At 44.9% G+C, this 18,803-nt stretch overlaps 1 protein-coding gene across 4 annotated transcripts in view; it reads left to right on the forward strand.

Moving 5' to 3' along the window:
- CDC42 (cell division cycle 42) overlaps positions 1 to 13,145 on the forward strand; it is a 28,903-nt gene extending 15,758 nt beyond the window's left edge. For 3 of the 4 annotated variants that reach the window (XM_074892986.1, XM_074892987.1, XM_074892988.1), the window contains 4 exons: positions 3,029 to 3,101; positions 5,552 to 5,661; positions 5,769 to 5,966; positions 11,718 to 13,145. In XM_074892986.1, coding sequence (XP_074749087.1) covers positions 3,029 to 3,101; positions 5,552 to 5,661; positions 5,769 to 5,966; positions 11,718 to 11,807 — 471 coding nt within the window. In that variant the 3' untranslated portion in view covers positions 11,808 to 13,145. Of the gene's footprint in view, positions 1 to 3,028; positions 3,102 to 5,551; positions 5,662 to 5,768; positions 5,967 to 10,200; positions 11,069 to 11,717 lie in introns of those variants that run through there. The other variant, XM_074892989.1, reaches the window with a different exon arrangement.
- The last annotated feature ends 5,658 nt before the right edge of the window (positions 13,146 to 18,803 follow it).

Consider the following 18,803-nt stretch of genomic DNA (forward strand, 5'->3'; position numbering starts at 1 on the left):
TCCCTGACGGTGTCCAGTGGTACAGGGCACAGAGCAGTTAGTACAAGGTGAGGATGCTTTAGCAAATTATTAACAGTCTGGCTTCAAACTGAGCTGCTCTGGGTGTGCAGGCACTGGAGTGGCTGGTGTAACCTGCCTGTGCCACTGTCCTGTGTAGCTGTTCTTGTGCAGCGATGTGGCCAAAACTCACTGGAGAATGCACCAGTTCAGACTGACAGATTAGTTTCTTTCACTTGGCTCTGTGTTTTGCAGCTCTTTCTCTTTTTTGAGGATATTTCCCGGTAGGAGATGGGTTTCATACTGGTACTGCACATGGTTTGTCACCTGCATGTTTTTGATGTCATTGCTATTCTCAGAAAAAGCAGCAAGGGACATGTTCACGGAAAGCCACTGGCAACATTTGGGTAGTGGCAGATCAGGTGTGAGTCCTGTAACACAAAAGCTCATGCCACCTGCTGTAATAGACTGTGGCACTGGCAGGAATTGAAACTTCTTGTTGGGCTAATTGTTGCTCTGGTTTTTAGCCTGTCTGGCACAATTAAGGATGAAATTTTCTGTGGATTATGCTATGAGGCTGTAGTTGCCAGGTTTGCCTGAAGGCTGGCCTTGTAACCCTGGCCTCCTTAGGGCTGAACCTTTTCAATAGTGACTGTACCTTTAAAAAAAAAAAAATTAAATTTTAAAATTGCATTTTGCAGCTAGGGAGCTTAAAATAAAAATAACGATGAGGGCGAATGCATGCTAATTGCCCTAAAGGGCAGCTACAGGTAATACTATTGACTTCCTATCCGCTGGGTGAAAATGAGGAGAGAGATCTTTGGGGGATAAAGCTGCTGACCATCTTCTGACATCTGAAAAAGCAAGTGCTCTGACCCTCAGTGTGGAGCATACCAGTTTTTGGTTCTGTACCTAGCAATAGATGAGTTCATCCTGACCTGTCCTTTGGAGGCTTAAAGTAGTAGTCGTGGCATATCGAATAGGCGCTGGGAAATGCCTCTTCCACCCTCCTCCAGCCTGAAGGTCTTATTTGTAGCTTGACACTTTCTGGGTTGTTCAGTAAGGCAAACTCAGTACAGTGTGTAAAGGTTTGGGCTGCAGGTAATGGAGATCAGTGTTGAAACCTCTTGCAGAATGTTAATCCAAAATAGTATGAGAGGTAGCCATAGCTGCCTTCTCAGTTGCTCTGAGTTGTGAAAAGTTGAAAAAAAATCAGTGTGGTGTCTACACTACTACTACTACTCCAAAAAGGCCATTGAATGACTCGAGCGTGTCCAGAGAAGGGCAGCGGAGCTGGTGCAGGGTCTGGAGCACAGGTCTGATGGGGAGCGGCTGAGGGAACTGGGGGGGTTTAGTCTGGAGAAGAGGAGGCTGAGGGGAGACCTCCTGGCCCTCTGCAACTCCCTGAAAGGAGGGTGCAGAGAGGGGGGATGAGTCTCTTGAGCCAAGGAACCAGCGGCAGGCCAAGAGGGAATGGCCTCAAGCTGCGCCAGGGCAGGGTCAGACTGGCTCTTAGGAAGGATTTCTTTGCAGAAGGGGTTGTTGGGCGTTGGAATGGGCTGCCCAGGGCAGGGGGGGAGTCCCCATCCCTGGAGGGGTTGAAGAGTCGGGTTGACCCAGCGCTGAGGGATCTGGTGGAGTTGGGAACGGTCAGGGTGAGGTTCATGGTTGGACTGGAGGAGCTTCAAGGGCTTTTCCAACCTCGATGATTCTGTGTGTCAGGTACAGCTTTAACCAGGGCAGTCAGGTAGAAAGGAGACAGATCTGAACTCTTGGAAGTTCAGCTTTGAAGTGTTGTCTTGCTTCTTTTTTAGTTGTTTTGAAGTGTTTTGAAGTGTTGTCTTAACTCAATTTTTAGTGGGATTTTTTTTCAAGGATCTAAACTCTTACTAAAACCCTGTTCATATATCCATGTGACTGCTTATTTCTGCATGTCCCTCCCTCCTCACTTCCAAGCTTTTGAGATGACTGCTGGCCTCTTCAGTGTTGTGGTTTACTTCAGCTGTGGGAGCTGCTCAGACTTCAGTTCTGTGTTGAAGCAGAGCTTCCCTATTATTCAGAGATCTCAGCTGTCTCTGAGTAACCTTGCACGACATTATGCAGGGACAGGTTGTTTGGTTTTTTTTTACAGTGGAAAGGATTTTTTTGCCAAAGGTACTTTCTGAAATACTGTCTGTTGCAGTTCTGAAGATAAAACTGTTACTGTAATTACGGATACTGACCACAGACAGTATACTCTTTAATGCTGAGTGTGTGGGTGTTGAAGGAGAAGGCTTTGGATAGGTCCTCACACTCAATTATGTTGTAAACAAGTTACTGGATGAAACATTTTTGGTAGCGTTAGCTTTTGATCTGTAGCAGGTCTGCCTTGGAGGACAGGACTGTTGTGCCAGAGGCTGTACAGAGACAATATAACTTGGTCTTCTGGAGCTGGATTCTCCATTTAGATTGAGATCACATGAATTTGATACAGACTGATTTTGATCAACTATATTGCTTCCTCCAAAGATGGAGGATCAATTCCTGTTGAAAAGATGGGCTCTGTATTGAATTCCCCAGAAGTTCAGAAAGATGAACTTCAGAGGACTCAGATCCTGAGAGAAGCCCAGTAGCTCTGCCCTGAAGGGCTGGGCTGAAGTTTATCAGTTCTGTCTTTGTGGGGATGTGTTTACTGTGTCAGACCAACAGTGAAGGTTGAAATTTCTGTGGTGATGTGGGAAGCCTCCGCAATTACAGGCAAGAGGTACTGCAGGTGTTTTGTTCAGTGCCTTTTACCCTGTTATATGCAGTGGCGTATCTAGTGTGCCTTTGCTTCAGATCCCTCACAGAAACAGCTCTTGCATCCCTATTCCCTCTTGAATTGTCCCGTAACAGCCTTAATTAATGGTAATAGCATCGCAAGCCTAATGGCTTCTGTTATCCTGTGCAGGTGGCTCTTACACAAGTTGGAGTGGTCTGGCAAGGTAAGTAGGGTGATGGTTTGAAAGGTGGCTTGTACACATCCTCTTAAATGTTTCTCTTTTCTTACCAGGTTTTTGATAACTATGCTGTAACAGTGATGATTGGAGGAGAGCCTTACACCCTAGGCCTCTTTGATACTGCAGGTGAGAAAACAAGTGCTTGTGTCATTGTAACTGCCCAAGGTTTAGTGGAGGTGGTGTTGAACATGAAGACAGACAGTTGTCTTGGGGTTTTTAATGAAAGGGAAAAAACTTTCTTGGTTCTTCATTTCTGACCTTTGAGGAATTGCTAAATCAAGTTCACATAAAAAAACTACCAGCGAACTACAACCCCCCCCGCCCCCCAAACATCTACTTTTTTTAGAACTGTTTTATTTTGTGACACCAGAGGACAAGATTCAAACTTTCATCTCTGATCTAGGTGATAACTGGAGGATAATGGTTTTCTATTTTTTGAACAAAATTTAAGGAGAAAATTGTGTTGAATAAAATGTGGATTATATGTGGGTTTTGTTCAGTAAATAGCCTATTTTTTGCCAAACATCAGTACAGAATGACTAACATTAGAACATATGCATGTGTTGTGTCTCTAGATTCTTAACATCGATGAAGTCAAGATGTTGTGTGGTGCTTTGTAAGCCCTCTCACTATAGGCTTTTTTAAAATTAAAAATAAATCTGCAGGCCTCTTTGTTTATGGTTATTAGACTGTATCTCAGGTTCTGGCTGGGGAAATGTACAAGGATTAAACAGCTACAAACATTACTTTGCACGCGTGAAAATTTAGCAAGAAAACTGGTTCAGCTGTTAGTTACCCAGTCCCCAACCTGTAATAATACCAAAGTGGTATGGCAGTATCTGGTGTTGTAAATTATCCTTCAAGAGAGTCCTTCCAGAGAGCTTAGATAAGCTGTTACCTCAGATTGTCTTGCTAGAGCATAATCTGAAGGTTTCCAGCTGAATTCTTACAGATGCATCATTAATGTCTTATTTGATTAATGAAATGATCTCAGGCTTCCAGTCAAACACTGGAGGTTCAATTTTCTCTTCACATTCTCCTAAATGTGATTTACGTGTTAGTTTTTGCAAACTCCCTAGTTCATGGCTGAGGAGTTGAGCAGAGAGGCTCCTTCCTGACGCACGCTGTGTAGGCTGCTGTAGGGACCAGTATTTAGATGGGTCTTAACTGTAGCATTCTGGTACCTGCATGGGTAGAAGCTGTGTTAGATCCTTTTCTGCCTGTTTTCCTGCTGAGGTCCTCTGGAAACTGGTGTGTGTGTGTAGATATGCATATCCATATGCACATCAACGTGAGTGCAGTAACCCTGAAAGTCATTTTGAAAACTCACCAAGTGGCTTTAGTGCGTGCAGGTGACTCTGTGCACTTGTGAATATAAAGGCTTTCCTTTCAGAGCTGGGCTTTTGTTCTTTAAAGGTCACCTGCTTTTCGCTAAATAGTAGCCAGCACAAGTTACAGAACTTAACAATGGGCAAACTCACTATTAATAACTGTCAAATTGGAAAAAAAAAAAAAAACCCACAGAGTCTTTGTTTAGAACTTGTACTATGAAGACAAAGCTTTCTGGAGTAGTCTGTTAATCACAACGAGGTGTTTTGGTCAGTGCCTAGCTCCTCTGTGTCCAGCTAAGCATGATAGCTGTAACAACCTGCCTAGACCTCCATCTTCACACTGTAGATCTTCCTCCATTGAGATGTCCCAAGTGTTGAGTTGGCTCCTTCAAGATCTCGGAGGTCTTTGTGCTGTGTGATAGGTGAGAGAGCATCGGTTGAAATCTGAGGCATTTTGAATGAGTGTTTCTGACTTGGCTGCCAGCAAGTACAGCAGCTTCTTTAGTGCCAGGTTTGCTTTCTAAAAATAGAGTGCTACTGAATTGAGGAGGAGGAGGTTTAAGAATGAGCTGAGCAGAGTTGGGCTGGTGGTGCCCTGCAGGGACTGCCTGCTCTCTTTCGGGCCCAAAGGGAAGAGCCTGGCTTCCCCTGACGTACAGCCCGTGCAGGGACTCTGGTGCATTCTTAGGGGAGTGCTGCTGGATGGTCTGAGTGTGCCCTCACCTGTAACAGCAGCATTCTCCTCTTACTGCTCGGAGGACACTTCACGAAGTGGTCACAAGTGTAAGTCAGAACGTTCTAGAGAACAAAACTGCCTCTTTGGTTTTTTCCCTCCAAACTGCAGGGTTTTTGCAGGGTAACGAAATTTGATGGCATAATACTTTTAATGAATGGACTTGGTGCAGAGGACCTCATCTGAACTGGATCCATGTTTGGTAACTTCATTACAATCAAGGAAAGTGTTATGCAGTCTGAGGCTGTTTGATCTAAAGGTTATTAGAGCGTACTCCTATCAGACTTCCTAGCTCTCCTGTGACTCTAAGCAGCTCGTTGTTACATAGCAACTGAATGAATTGAGGATTTGAAAACTGGGATCTTTGAATGGTTGGGTTCAGGGCACGTGCTTAAGAGCTAGGATTAATCACAGTAATGCTATTGTGCTGGAATATGTGTTCTAACCACCTGTAAAGGGCAGTATTTCATGGTCTGGGTCTCTAACACTGTGTGAATTTTCTCCCCTTCTAGGTCAGGAAGACTATGATAGATTACGACCCCTCAGCTATCCACAGACAGATGTATTTCTGGTCTGTTTTTCAGTGGTGTCTCCTTCTTCATTTGAAAATGTGAAAGAAAAGGTTGGTTGAACTCTGCCTAAAAAGGGAGCTGCTGCAGTGATTTTGGAAATATGTCAGGAGTTATCTGAGGTGGTTAGTAACAAATACTGTGTCTTCTGTGTCTTTAGTGGGTACCTGAAATTACTCACCACTGTCCAAAGACTCCTTTCCTGCTTGTTGGGACCCAAATTGATCTAAGAGATGATCCCTCAACAATTGAGAAACTTGCCAAGAACAAGCAGAAGCCCATAACTCCAGAGACGGCTGAAAAACTGGCCCGGGACCTGAAGGCTGTCAAATACGTGGAATGCTCTGCACTTACGCAGGTGAGAGTTGGTCTTTGACCGTTTTTGCTTGTTTGTGTTCCATGCTTTTTTTCAGTTATGGGGGAAACCAGCTCAATATGGATGTGAAAGGGTATGAGCTCTGTTTCTGCTGATGACACAGTAGCTTTCTCTTTGTCCTGTTGTTGTAAGGCACAAGGAGTTGGCAGTGGTAGAAAGAAAATGAGCCTGTGGAGGTTAGGCATAGTGTAGAGGGGTGATGGAGGAGGATGTTTGCTTTTGTGTTGGAGGAAAATAGCTATTGAAAACTTAGGAGTGTTACAGACAATAAGTGGGTTAGGACACAGAATGCAACTCTCCACTGAAGACAACAGGCAAAGAAAAACCTCAGAAAAGTCAGTTCTGGTACTTCTAAGACTAGGAGCCTTCATACTTGCGGGACCTGCTTTCTCTTCCTGCGCAGTTGGTGGTGAGCTGTTTCCTGTGTCCGCCTTGAGATGGAAGTTCTGTTGAAACAGAAAATAACAATGAAATAGTTCTTGAGACACAAATGTGGTGATGTTGTGTGAGCTAACTTGTGAATATGAGTCTAAAGCCAACTAAAATAGCTAATTAGAGGCCAGGAAACCCAATTATCCTTTCCCTTGAAATTAGGAATACTAGGATGGGGTGGATGGGAGCCATCGGCTGGCTAGCTGGCGTGTTGCCTTGACTTTGGATGCCCCGGGAACTTGTGTGCCTACTTTTGCAGAATTGACTACAGCTCTTTAACAATTTCCTTAACGTTACTCTAAAGAATTTGTCCCCACCTGATGTGCATTGCACTAGGGGTGCACAGTATCAAGTCCCTCCCTCTTTTCAGTTTTGTTGTACATTCATCTCTAGTATCTTGAACACAAAGCTTTGTTGCTAAACTTCATGAAGCCTGAAGTTCTGCTTATCTTGTACCTTTTGCCCTGATTGCATGTTGACTCTTCCATTTGGGATCCTGAGACTTTTTTTTGTAACAAAAGATTTGCCTGAGTGTTTGCTGAGAAGGAAGAGGCTTTCAATGGAATTGTGCAGGACACTAGCACTGGAGGTGTTGTGACAGGCTCATCCTGGGGATCCCTGATCAAAAGGTGGTCTTGGCTGTGCTTCCTTGCTGCCCACACACAAGCTGAGGGATATTTGTGCCTGAGTTGTAATTCTCTTGGATCTGTTCAGTCCTGAAATACCATTTTAGGTGGTGTCTGGCACATCCTGAACGCTGATGTGAACCAGGCTGTAGAACCTGCTAGTCGGTTAAATATATACCAGGACTTTGTCCTGTATAGCTCACTGAGACCCTTTCCTCTGTACCTTTAAACTTGCCTTGTTTTTCAAATTGCATGGAAGCACCTAAAATTGCCAGCGTAAGAGTTGATGTGATTAAAAATTTCAGTGTTTATCCATTCTTTTTACTTCCAGATAGACTAAACTGTATCTGTTGCAGAGAACAGCTTTATCACTTGGAAGCTCAGCCTGAATTTCTTCCAGAGCACTAGTGCTTGTATACCTATTGATGGTTTTAGGAATCAAGAGTAACCTGGGAAGGAGGGTTCAGAAGCCTTCTCACCTGGAAGACTAGTTGGTTTGCATCTGCTCTATTCTTCTTCCTTCATTTATTGTTGACTCCCCTCACAAAACACCTTTTTCCTCAGCCTGTCAGTAATAGCTGCCAAACAGAAATGTAGATTATTTGTGAAGGGTTGCTTGGAGTTCCTGGCAGCGATCTAGCTGGCAGCTTGCTAAACACAGAAGTCGTCTGGCTTTGCTAGCCAGGAGGGTTGTTTTCCTACCTGCAAGGCAATGTTGTAGTAGCTGATGTCAACTACTCAGCTGGGTAGTTCACTCTCTCTTTACCTTGGCTTCTGTCTACACAGTTCACCTCAGCAGTGTAGGGTGTCTTTTTACCTTCCCAACTAATTTAAAAATGACTTTGACACCACAGTAGCAAGTAATCATAAAATCATGGAACCAGAGCATGTTTGTTTTTTTTTTTCCTGGGAGGAAGAATTTGCTTGTCTGTGTAGAAGAGTTGATGTTCTGAAAGTCCTAAGAGGCTGAGTTGGAGTCTTTTCTGTGAAGACAGAATATCTTCTCCCTGAGTTTGGATGACTGCCGTACTGAGGAGTCAGTTCTACTCCCTCTTTCCTCAGGTTATGGAATCCCCTTTTTTAATTAAGGCACTCTCAATGTCTGTTTTCAACCTTTCTCTACAAAATAGTACCCAATACCACTGTAAAAAGCGGATAACGCTTTGCTGTTAGGAAAGGGTGGCTGACGAACAGATAACCACTGAAATGATTGTTGCTTCTGTAACACCTAAGAGGTAAATGTCTGAAGCTCAATGCTAATACCTAATGCAAGGGAGAACTCTTCAGTTCCTTTTTTCCCCCCTGATGCTGGGTTGACAGTTTTGATAGATTTATAAATTGTCTTAAACTGTCCATGAATGGAGGGTGTAAAGGGAGCCAGAGCTCAACCTATTTCCCAGTGCAGCACAGGAGCCGTGTTACTTTAACCAGAGTATCAAGGCCTGTGTGTCAGTGGTATCAAACACAGTTCCCTTCATGCGGTTACTCTTGTATCATTGAGGCTTTCAACCCCAGTCCCATTTTCGTAACCATTCTGTCCCTGTTTTATGTTTTTTTTTTTCTCCTCTTCCCTTGAGTGTTTTGCTAGGTCCTTCAAAACAAATCCCAAATTCTGTTCTCTTTGAACAAATTAATTTCTCCTGTGCAACAGGAAAACAAAAGATGAGTCCCTGAGTAGGAGAATTAAGGAAGCTTGTCTTCTTGATTCTTGCCCTGCCTGGGTTCTTAGTCTAACAGTACGTAATTGAGCTTATACTGCAGCCTTATTCTCAGAGAAAGAAAATCTGATTAGTACTTGGACTTCACATAGGCATTATTTATCTGAAGTCTCTAGCTCTTTTGTCAGCCTAGGCTGCAACTCATTTAAAAAAAGTTGCTGGGGAGGATGGACAGAATGACTCTGCATGGTAATTTCCTTCTGATCTTTCAAGTATAATCTTGCGTGTAACATGATGGACTTCAATGCTTCCAGATAGAATTGCCGTAGAGATCTCCCATGTATGTGCTTCAGTAAAACAAGATTAAAGCCCTTCTAAAAGGAATAGATCCAGTCTAACCTGTGAGGGAGAAACCAGTTACATTTGATTTAAATAAAAAAAAAAAATAATCTTAATTTTGCAGACTACAATTGTTTAGAGGAAATAATTTCAGCGTTTCTGTTTGTCTTTAGCTGGGATAAAGCAGTTCTGAATTTGTGAAGGTCACACTCATGACAGTAGATTTAGGCGAGTCCAGTTAGCATAAACTGAGCCAGGTTTCACTTCTGGTGTTCTGTGTAACTTGGCAGAGTTGCGTGGGAGTGGTAACACACTGCAGTGTTCCTGTTGTGCTTATACCAAACGCAACGCATGCTTCGTGCTCCGGTGGAATCCCTGCAGACTCCTTGCAGCTCTGTGACTGCTTGTCTGTGTTGGATCTCAGTTACTCCAACCCTGACACCGTTTCTGTCTTCCTGTGACTTGAGTGGTTATACTTGCTTTGATAACTAAACTGAATAACTGAAATGCACCATTTCCATGCTGGCTCTCAATGTCAAAACGTCTGAAGATGACGATGGCTTACCAGAGCAGTACTGCTTCGATCCCCAGTCGTGTTTTTCCAGCCATCTGGAGATCTTCAGTTATTCAGGGGCTGAATCCACAAAGCAGAGGAGTTGTTTGAGCCTTTGCTCTGGACTAGCTGCCACTGGGGTAGTTGGGAGCAGTAAGTCCGTGCATCTGAGGTACTTGCTTATCCACAGTGGGTGGCTACAAAAGGTTTACCTGACCTTTTGGATCCCTGTGGTGGGGCAAGCTGCTCTCCGCTGTGTTTATTCCCCTGTAAACTCCCTGAGTGTATATTCAGCAGTTAAGTGGAAACCACCATCGCTTGTGTGGCCCCTCCCACCCCTGCGTTTTTGCCAGTTGCTGCTGTGTTTGTGCCTCTGCCCTTCTGGGTGTTCACTTTGTCTAACTTGGTCCATCACATGTTCTGTTTCTGACTTCTGGGTCATCTAAATGAGATTTCCTCCTGGGATCTACTTTGTTTTTTGCAAAGTAAATCTGTTTACTGCCTCTGTGAATTCAGCCTGGTCTATCCTGAATGCTCTTTGTATCTGCTTGTTTTTCTCTAATCCTCTAACCTGGCTGCTGTTTTTTCTCCTCCCCTCTGTCTTGTAGAGAGGTCTGAAGAATGTGTTTGATGAGGCTATCCTAGCTGCCCTCGAGCCTCCGGAAACTCAGCCCAAAAGGAAGTGCTGTATATTCTAAACTTTCTCCTTCCCCTCTTGCTGCTGCTTCCTCTGTCCCACTACTGTAGAAACCTGGTTAAAAAAATGAATAAAACCACCTTGACTGAAAGCTGTTGTGTCTGCTTACCATCTTAGAGCAACCTCTGTATTAGCTCTTGGACTGAAAACAATACTTAAGACCTTTAGTAAAACATTGTGACTGTGGAACACGAACTGGACTCGCTTAACTCTCTGCTGCTTGGGTTGCCAGATGTGGGTAGCTTTATAATTCAGGCTGTTGGGGGAAGGGATCTGGTTACATCGTTATTTAAAGAAAGATCAAAAGAATAAGACATGATGTTTGATCTTCCTGAATTCAACTGGAAGAAGTGATGCGTGTTTTTTTTCAATTTCTACTTGTGACTCTTGTTAACTGTATTTGCATGACAAAAGTACATGAAACGGTGATCTGCAAGTTACGCTGTAATGTGAAGGGTTTTCTGGTTCTCCTTTGTGCAGTGAGATGTTTTTCTGTTGCTATTGCTTTGGCTGTCTGTGCTGTAGTGGAGTATTTGTCAGTCCTTGGGGGGAAGGAAGTATCAATGTACTTGCTACTGCTTTATGAACTGTTAAAATTCTTGCTTTCACTAACATGGTAGACCTCTTCATTTCAATAATAGATCCTTAAAGCCTGTTACTGTAAGATGTAAAGCTGCTTCTTACTATCATGCTTCTGATTTTTATTGTTTTAAGGAGAAAACATAAATTGTAGCTTGTCTTTAAATTTTGAAATTAAAAACTGCGGTTGTTTGTATAAATGACTGATGAAGCTTTATTCCGATTTGCACTCCTGGCTTCAGTTTACCACTTAACGCAATGTACAGTACCCGCTTCGTACTCCTCCCGTCTTGACTTCTCTGATGCCATGCACAGCTTCTGGGCTCTACCTGGCTGCTTCTAACGGTCGGGCGTTTGGGGCCAGAAGCCTGACCGGGGCGTGTACCGGACCGATTTATCGTTGCATGCTTGCCTTGTCTCTTCTCTCCCCCGACACACGGGTGTCTGCGCTGCTGTACTGGCGTGCTCCCGATCGAGCTCTTCCATTTGAATGCAGCACTTTCTGCTTTGTCATTAGCATGTGAAACGTGTTAGTAGCCCACTAATCATAAAAATTGCCTTAAGGAAATGACTTTGGTACGTGTGTTTTTGCTTCTCGTGAAGTATACTGATCTGGTCTCAAAGAACGTGCGTTCCTGTTGGGAAAATGAGACGCTGCGCTCAGGACCTGCGAACGGCAGCAGTGCGGCTTGGACAGAGCCTCGCTGAGCAGAGGACGCTCTGGGAGTTGTAGATGGCAAACCTCAATTCGTCGTTAGAGGGGTTTGTCTGCCACTTGACTTTCTGTGGTTTTGTTTGTGTGAAAACTCAAAAATGAGACTGCCCCTTTCTCTCTTTGCCCCTTTTCAGAAAGGCCTAAAGAATGTATTTGACGAAGCGATATTGGCTGCCCTGGAGCCTCCGGAGCCGAAGAAGACTCGCAGGTGTGTGCTGCTATGAACGTCCCTCCACAGCCCCTTCTGCAAAGCTGGTGTTTGATGTCATACTAAAAGCAATGTTTAAATCAAACTAAAGATACAAATTTTAAAATTTGTTTTCGCAATAATGACAAATGCCCTGCACTCCCATCTCCCCCACACGATCCCTGTGTGAGATGAGAATGTTAGTGTTTATTCCCCAGTGCTCCCTCAATTCAGTTAAACTAGTTAATTTTGAGTAATTATGTATTATCAGAAAACACTGATCAGTACTAGTTTTTTATTTTGTTTACTGTTTCTAATTTTTTTTTTGTTTAAAATCCAGGCATGCTTGTGATGACTTTTTCTGTAACAGACTAATTCTAGGCTGTTTTACTGAAGCCTTGTCCCTTATGCCAGTCTGGCAGGACTCGGTTCTGGTTTCAAGAACTTCTAGGGCTGTTCTGCAGCCAGCCAGCAGCCTGGGTTTGAGCAGACTTTAGTACTAAAGACAAATACAGGAAAGTAAAATGTCCCAAGCTGGTGCTCCTCTAAGGAGGAGTGTAGAAAATGTATCTGCATCTCCTCTGAAGTTGCCTTGTATCTCTTCCCCCTGGCTTTCCACTGTGCAGGTCATAAATTTCTACCCCATCCTCTAAGTTATGAAGCCTTAGGAATACGAGAATCATTTTCTCTGGATGCACCATCAGACTTGAAACTAGCTTGCCAGTCTCTTCCTTAATCTTTGACATCATAAGCTTTTTGTCACATGATGAAGAAATAACTGTACCTTTTTAAGCATGCCCAACTGATTCAGTTGGCTTTTAACAAATTCATCTTCTGCCAATCCTTAATTATTAGAGAAACGCTTACAATGACCAGCATAGACACTGCTGTTTGGACACTGAAAGGACCTGGTGTATGTTAAGATGAGTTTTGGAGCTGGTCCTGGTGGTGCATCTCTTACTGGATGGCTTGGCATCCTTCAGGGAGGGGTGGAAAGATAGACCTGTGTCAGTAGGAGGGAGCTGCAGGGAGGGGTTTCTAGTGTTCAGTGTGGCACCCTACAGGGACCAGTTAAGGGAATCCTCTTTTTCTGCATTTTGCTCGTAAGTAACCTTGAACCTGTAAGATGGGCTCCAGTCCACTGAGGATTGTGTGCAGGGTCTTTACGTAGACTGACTGCAGTGTTGTAGGGATTTTACCAAAAATATATTTTGGCTTGCAAATTCAAAGTTTTTTAAGACTTAGGGAATCTCCTCCATCTTCCAAAATTCTGATTTCTTGTAGACTCATTAGTGTTGAACCAATGCTTTTTCATGTGTAAGTTCTTTGTATATGCATTCTTTTCAGATGTATTAAACATCAAGTATCTTCACAAGCCTGCCTGAGGGTAGTTATTTCCCTTGCCTTTCTCTTGAGTGTGAAGGACTTTTAAATATGGCTTTTATCCCTTGCGAGCTCCACTCTCCTCCTTTCAAGTTAGTTTGGGTCTTTCCTTAATGCTTAATCCTGTCAGTTCATGTCTTCCCTCATTTCTGCTGGGCTCAGTTCTGTCAAGGTTGCTCTAACCTTTGATGCAATGTCTTTGCTGTTATACCCGACTCTGAAGGGAGGGCACTGTGGTTTTTAACAAAAGGAATACTCGTTGTTGTGCATGTTCCCAAATATTAAAAGTTGGATTTGGGGAGTTATTGGGCTCTTACACCTCTTCTGTCAAGAAGCTAGTCTTTGTGGAAGTTTCCTGTTGTTCACTGGCAGGGAACCCTAAAGGGTCAAATGACATCATACCTATCTCCCTCTCAAAAACACACAGAATTTGTTACACCTTTTTGTTAGTTCTCATAAGAAACAGTGCAATCTTACACTGTTGATGCATAACTTGTATTAATTATTAAAACACATTCCGAAGAGCCTCATTAAAGGTCATTTTTATTTTAAGAACCTGACTTGAGTGCTGTAATCCAGAAGCTCAGGGTCAAATGTGTGCTTTTCACTCTTTTTAGTGATTAGAGCTGCTGTTCAACTTTGCAGTACGGTTTTTAAGTGCTGTCTTCTGTGGGGAGGCTTGGCTGCAGGTCTGTGGCTTGCAGCTGAAAGTTCTGCTGGTACTTGTAATGTCTGGTGACAGTTGAGTGTTGGTGGCTGCTCTGTGAGCTTGCAGCAGGCTGAAGTGGACTTCTGCACCTTCTCATAGCTAAACCTAATTCATATGTCTAAAGCCAGCAGCAAGACTGGTGACCAAGGGTTTGCCTGTATGAAATCAGGCAGAAAACTGCCTCTGAAGTGGGGGGAGAACCCTTTAGGACTTGTGCTTTAAGCACAAGTGTGTCAAGCTTTTTCTGTCTTGGATTCATCCTTACGTGGAGGTTGCCTGTAGCTGTCTGGTCTCTCTGCATATGTTTTTATGGCAGTGATTTGGGGCAGTCCTTTCACGCAGGTCCGTTTGGCTAAGCAATAAAGTCTGTGCTGTTAAATTGGTGTCACGAGGTTAAACTTGCTCTGGAAGGAATCCTGGAGGTGTTGGATGATGGAAAAACACCCTTTTCAAAGAGTGGTGCTGCTTCCTTCCTCTCTGTATTGCATTAACTTTGCAGAAGTCTGCTCTGATAGCTCCATGACTCCACTAGTACATAGCTGTCCCAGTCCAGAGAGAGGATGGGATGCTGGAATTGGTTAAACAAGCAAAACCAGCTTAGCTCATGGGCTTTTTCACACCATGCCTTTTTTTCTCTGGAGCTCAGTAGTGAGGCCTCTCTCGAGCTGGGTGTGTGAGATGTGCTTGCTCTGTGTTGTCAGGTTATATGAGTTGCTCCGAAGAGCTCCTTGGGGACTGCCTCCTCCCTGTGTGAAGGCATGCAAAATGGGCAAAACCAGTGAGAAACATCACTTTCTTCCCCTTCTGGGGCTGCCATTTTTAGCTAGCAGGTTTGAAAGCAAAGGACTTGGAGGCAGGTGGGAATACTTGGCATTTCCCTTGATACTAGTGTGGCAAGTATGTGGTGTGAGCTGGGATTGCCTCATGTTACTGCTTTTGCAATAGAGGACTTGCCTGTTCGAAGGTGCACCCACAGCTTGGGGTTGGCTTCCTTATCACCTGTGAGGATTCCTGAGGTACCCATAGCAGCTCACTAGCACAAATAGTACAAGAGGTCTGGGCTGGCTGCTTAACCAACTGCTACATGTGTTAATCGTGTCGCTTGTAAAGGGCCAGAAATCTCTGTGGTAAGGCATCCGAGAATCATACTAAAATTGCTCTAAGGACTGAAGGCTGCGTGGGCACTGAAGAGCAGCTTCTTGTTTTAAAAGCTGGGATGCACAGCGATATCTTAATGAAATGTCTTGGTTATTCATGTAACACTTCTACTAAACAGCCACTTCTTCTTGCATAAGGAATAGGTTAGTGATTTCTGGATTTTGGTTGGCTCTCATGTGAACCTCCAGTTCCTAATACTAAATCAGTTTTGCTTAAAAGCAGGTGGTGAGTGGAGCTCTTGCTTCTGTTGGCTACTCCAAACAAGTGGCTCTGTATCAGCTGCTTGTTGCCTCTGAAGCAATAATCATCCCCTTTCCCTGCCTTGGCTGTGTGTTCCCACACCATCCTTCACGTTAGCTCCATTCAGCTGTATAGGGAGACCTATAGTCACTAATTGCATGAAAATGTAACATCCTGTAGGATACTTTCCTGCTGAACTAGTGGACTCTACTGCCTGGTTTCCATGGTCAAGCTGATCCAAAATGACTGCAAGGGAGGAGGTAGGAGAGCAGATCTGATGCAGAGGCTTAGGGAGGAGGAGGGAATGTGCACACAGTCTGACCAGTTCAGCTGTATCAGGTAAACACGTGTATGCTGTGGTGACAAATAGCATGAATCAGTTTGTTTTCCCACTGTGCTGTTGTCAACAGAGTTGAAATATGAAAGTTGAGGACTATCGGCTCAATAGGCAGGTACTTAATGTTGAGAAAAGTCCTGCCTCTGTTGTAAGGGACGTACTTGCATCAGAAATCCAAAACAAGAGGTTGGACTCCAGGGTTGATTACTGGTGGGAAGAGTGCTCCAGGGCAGCGGTTGCTTTCCTGAGCAGGAGATAACTTAAGCACACCTTTATGTTCAGTCCCTCCCTTGCTGATTTAGTTAATATGTGGAAATTCCCGCTGTGTCTAAGCTAATCTAACCCTGCTGTTTCTGTAGCTCGTGGTGCAGGCATGGTCTCTGCGTGGCTGCTGTAACTCAGACTGGTTTTAAACTGGGGGCTGTTTCTTCTCTCCAAGCTTCCCTGTGCTGTGCCATCAGGAACATGTTGGAGATGTGAGCTTTGTCTTGGTCTCCTTTGCCTGTTTCCTTGTGGGGTAATGGCAAAGAAACTACGTTATGCCTTGGAAGGTGCTGCTGAACAACAGATGCAGCTAGGGTGGTCTTTTCTTCAGCATTTGGGAGGTCAGTGAGACCAGCTGAGCTCTGCAGCTTTCCCAGGAGGGAGTTCATCTGCTCAGCCATATTCTTTCCTCCTCTCAGTCCCAGTAATGTGCTAGTTCTTGCCATCAGCGCTGTGCATTATGCTTACTTAGGTGTGGCCCTTATTAAAACATGGGTAGGATATCGTGTAAGGAAAGATGAGCACATTTGATAAGACCTCTGAGAGAAGAGCTTTTGGGAGCAACTGCATCTTTACCAGCACCACTGAGTCACCCAAACTCCTTAGCGGTTTGTTTCATGGCATTGCCCAGGCTGTGGTACACCGCCAGGCAAGCTGCCTGGTGCCTGAAAGGCAGTGTGCTGTCTCATCTGACCTGGGAATGGTCCTCTTCATTGTTCCCTGTCTCTGCTTGGGTTACGTCTTTCCCTGTCTCTGCTTGGGTTACGTCTGTCTGCTCATCCTTTCTTAAGGGGCTCCCAGAAGGGAGGTTTGACAAGGTGCAGCTACTTTATTGTTAGGTCAGATTGATGTGCAAATCTCCCGAGTTGTCTGTACTTGATGTGATCTGTTTTGCATCCCAGAGCGGTTTTGGAGTGTGCTAGTTGGATTTTTACTAGGTAAAATTTAAATGGATATTGTCCTTCAGCAGCGAATGGAGTTTGGGTCTTTGGGACCTGGCTAGAGTTAGTTTGAAAGGACCCCTGAAAAACTCACAGTGTTGCTGTTGGGTATGGTTTCATTTGGCAGATCTGCTCCTGCTGTCTCTGCGCTTTGCTGCTGTAGACACAGCTAAAAACAGACTGATGATTTTGGCATGTTCCCAAGAGGCAGCAGTGTCCTCTGTTTCTTGGCCACCATCTAGGTCTCATTTTGCAGCTGGTAGCAGCTGCCTCCTTTTAAAAACAGACTTTGAGTGGGATTTGAGAGAGCTGTTGTCAGCACTGCCCCTGACCCAGCCTTCCTGTTGCGTTAACTGCACGCACCAGCCACTCACCACGCAGCTATTTCACGTGGGGTGCTTGTGGGGTCCTGTGCTGGGGAGGTGCGTTGCTTTGCTTTCCCTGGCTCACACTCTGCTTCCTCTGAGAAGCATTTCTCACTGTTGTTCCTCTTCAACCCCTGGTCTCCTGTCTGAGGACTGCAAGTCACCATTTGGGTGCACAGTCCTTCCTGCTAGCGAGTAGTAAAACAGAGAAGATCAAGCATGAAAGAGGAAAGTACTGCTTCAAAAACTGTAAACAATAATCCTGAAGTGATTAAACTAAGAATAAATTAGTTCTATCTGGTGAAAGGGTCAGGCCCTGGCTCCTGTCTGTGCATGTTACCTTAGTCCTGGTGGTGATTTGTCTCTTTTTGTGAGCTGAATCAGTTCCTGAAACCCAGCCTGGGAAAAAAGAAACCATGAGCGGGGAGTCATTGGTTGGCTGGAGTTCTCCTGTGAACTCCTGCCCTAAATGACTTGTCCAGGATTGCACAAGAAACTGGTAGCAGGGCACAGGCTTGAGCTCAGCTGCGAGGTTATCTTAACTAGAGATCCTGCTGCCCCGTCATAAACACTGCCAGGTCCTGGACCTCCTCCCTCTCCTTCCCTTGTAAGCTGGTGCCAACTGACCAACTCCTCGCTATAGTGAGGTGAGACAAAAATACCATTTATCATGGGCTTAGACCAGGATAAAAAGCCTAGAGAAAAAATAAATTGGCTTTAGCTCAGACAGAGAAGCCTGGATGAGGGGCAGGGGAGTGACACTAACTCCTGATGCTGCAGCAGGGCTCCTGTCTGATTCTGAGGACTCTCTTGGGGATGGATTCTGTATTTTTCTTAGACCTCACCTGGTGCTGCTGCCCTCTGCCTGCTTCTCAGCTTTGTTGGAGCTTGAGAGTAACAATGGCAGGGTATTTGTCTGGTCACCCCTAATCTAGTGGTCCCTAGAAATTACTTAAGTCTTTTCCTTACCCCAAGGAGGTTTTGGGTCTGAATTGTCAAGGTCAGCCTTGAGAGCATACTGCTAAGGACCAAATCACCACAGACCCTCTGCCAGATGTGCTGACAGGCCACTGGGACTGCTTTGCAGCAGAGAAGAGGGCTTCCCTGAGACTTGAGCAGTCATCTCATCGCACCTGAAGCCCACTGGAAGGGCTGAGAGCCTGTGGTGGGGTGTCTCTTAAGTTACTGTGGGGCAGTAGCTGGGCAAGCAGGTTTCACTGCTCAGAAATGGAAGATTTAATGTGACCAAGCCTGTAAATGGTTACATTTCAAGCTGCCCTCTGGTGGTTTCGGACCGAAGGACTGAGATGGAAAGTCAGCCTGCATTATTGACGTCAGCTGCTCGTAAGAGCCTCTGCAGCAAATTGGACTGAGCGCTCCCCGCACCACACCCAGGGAGCTTCCGGAGCTGAGCCACGCTTGGAGCAGGAGCCCGCAGGGTGGGACATGGTGGGCTGGACTCCAGCAGCCTTCTGGGCCTCCAGGGTGGCCTGCAGCGGTACCCGGGTCATGTGTGCTGCTAATAAAGCCTGATGAGGGACGAAACGAATCAGCTGTAAGGATCACACAGCTTGGTATCTGCATGGGTGGTGGCTGGATGTTTCAGGGTGAGGTGGAGTACTGGAGCAGGAAAATG

Source organism: Strix uralensis, chromosome 23 (assembly GCF_047716275.1).
Source record: "Strix uralensis isolate ZFMK-TIS-50842 chromosome 23, bStrUra1, whole genome shotgun sequence".
NCBI lineage: Eukaryota > Metazoa > Chordata > Aves > Strigiformes > Strigidae > Strix > Strix uralensis.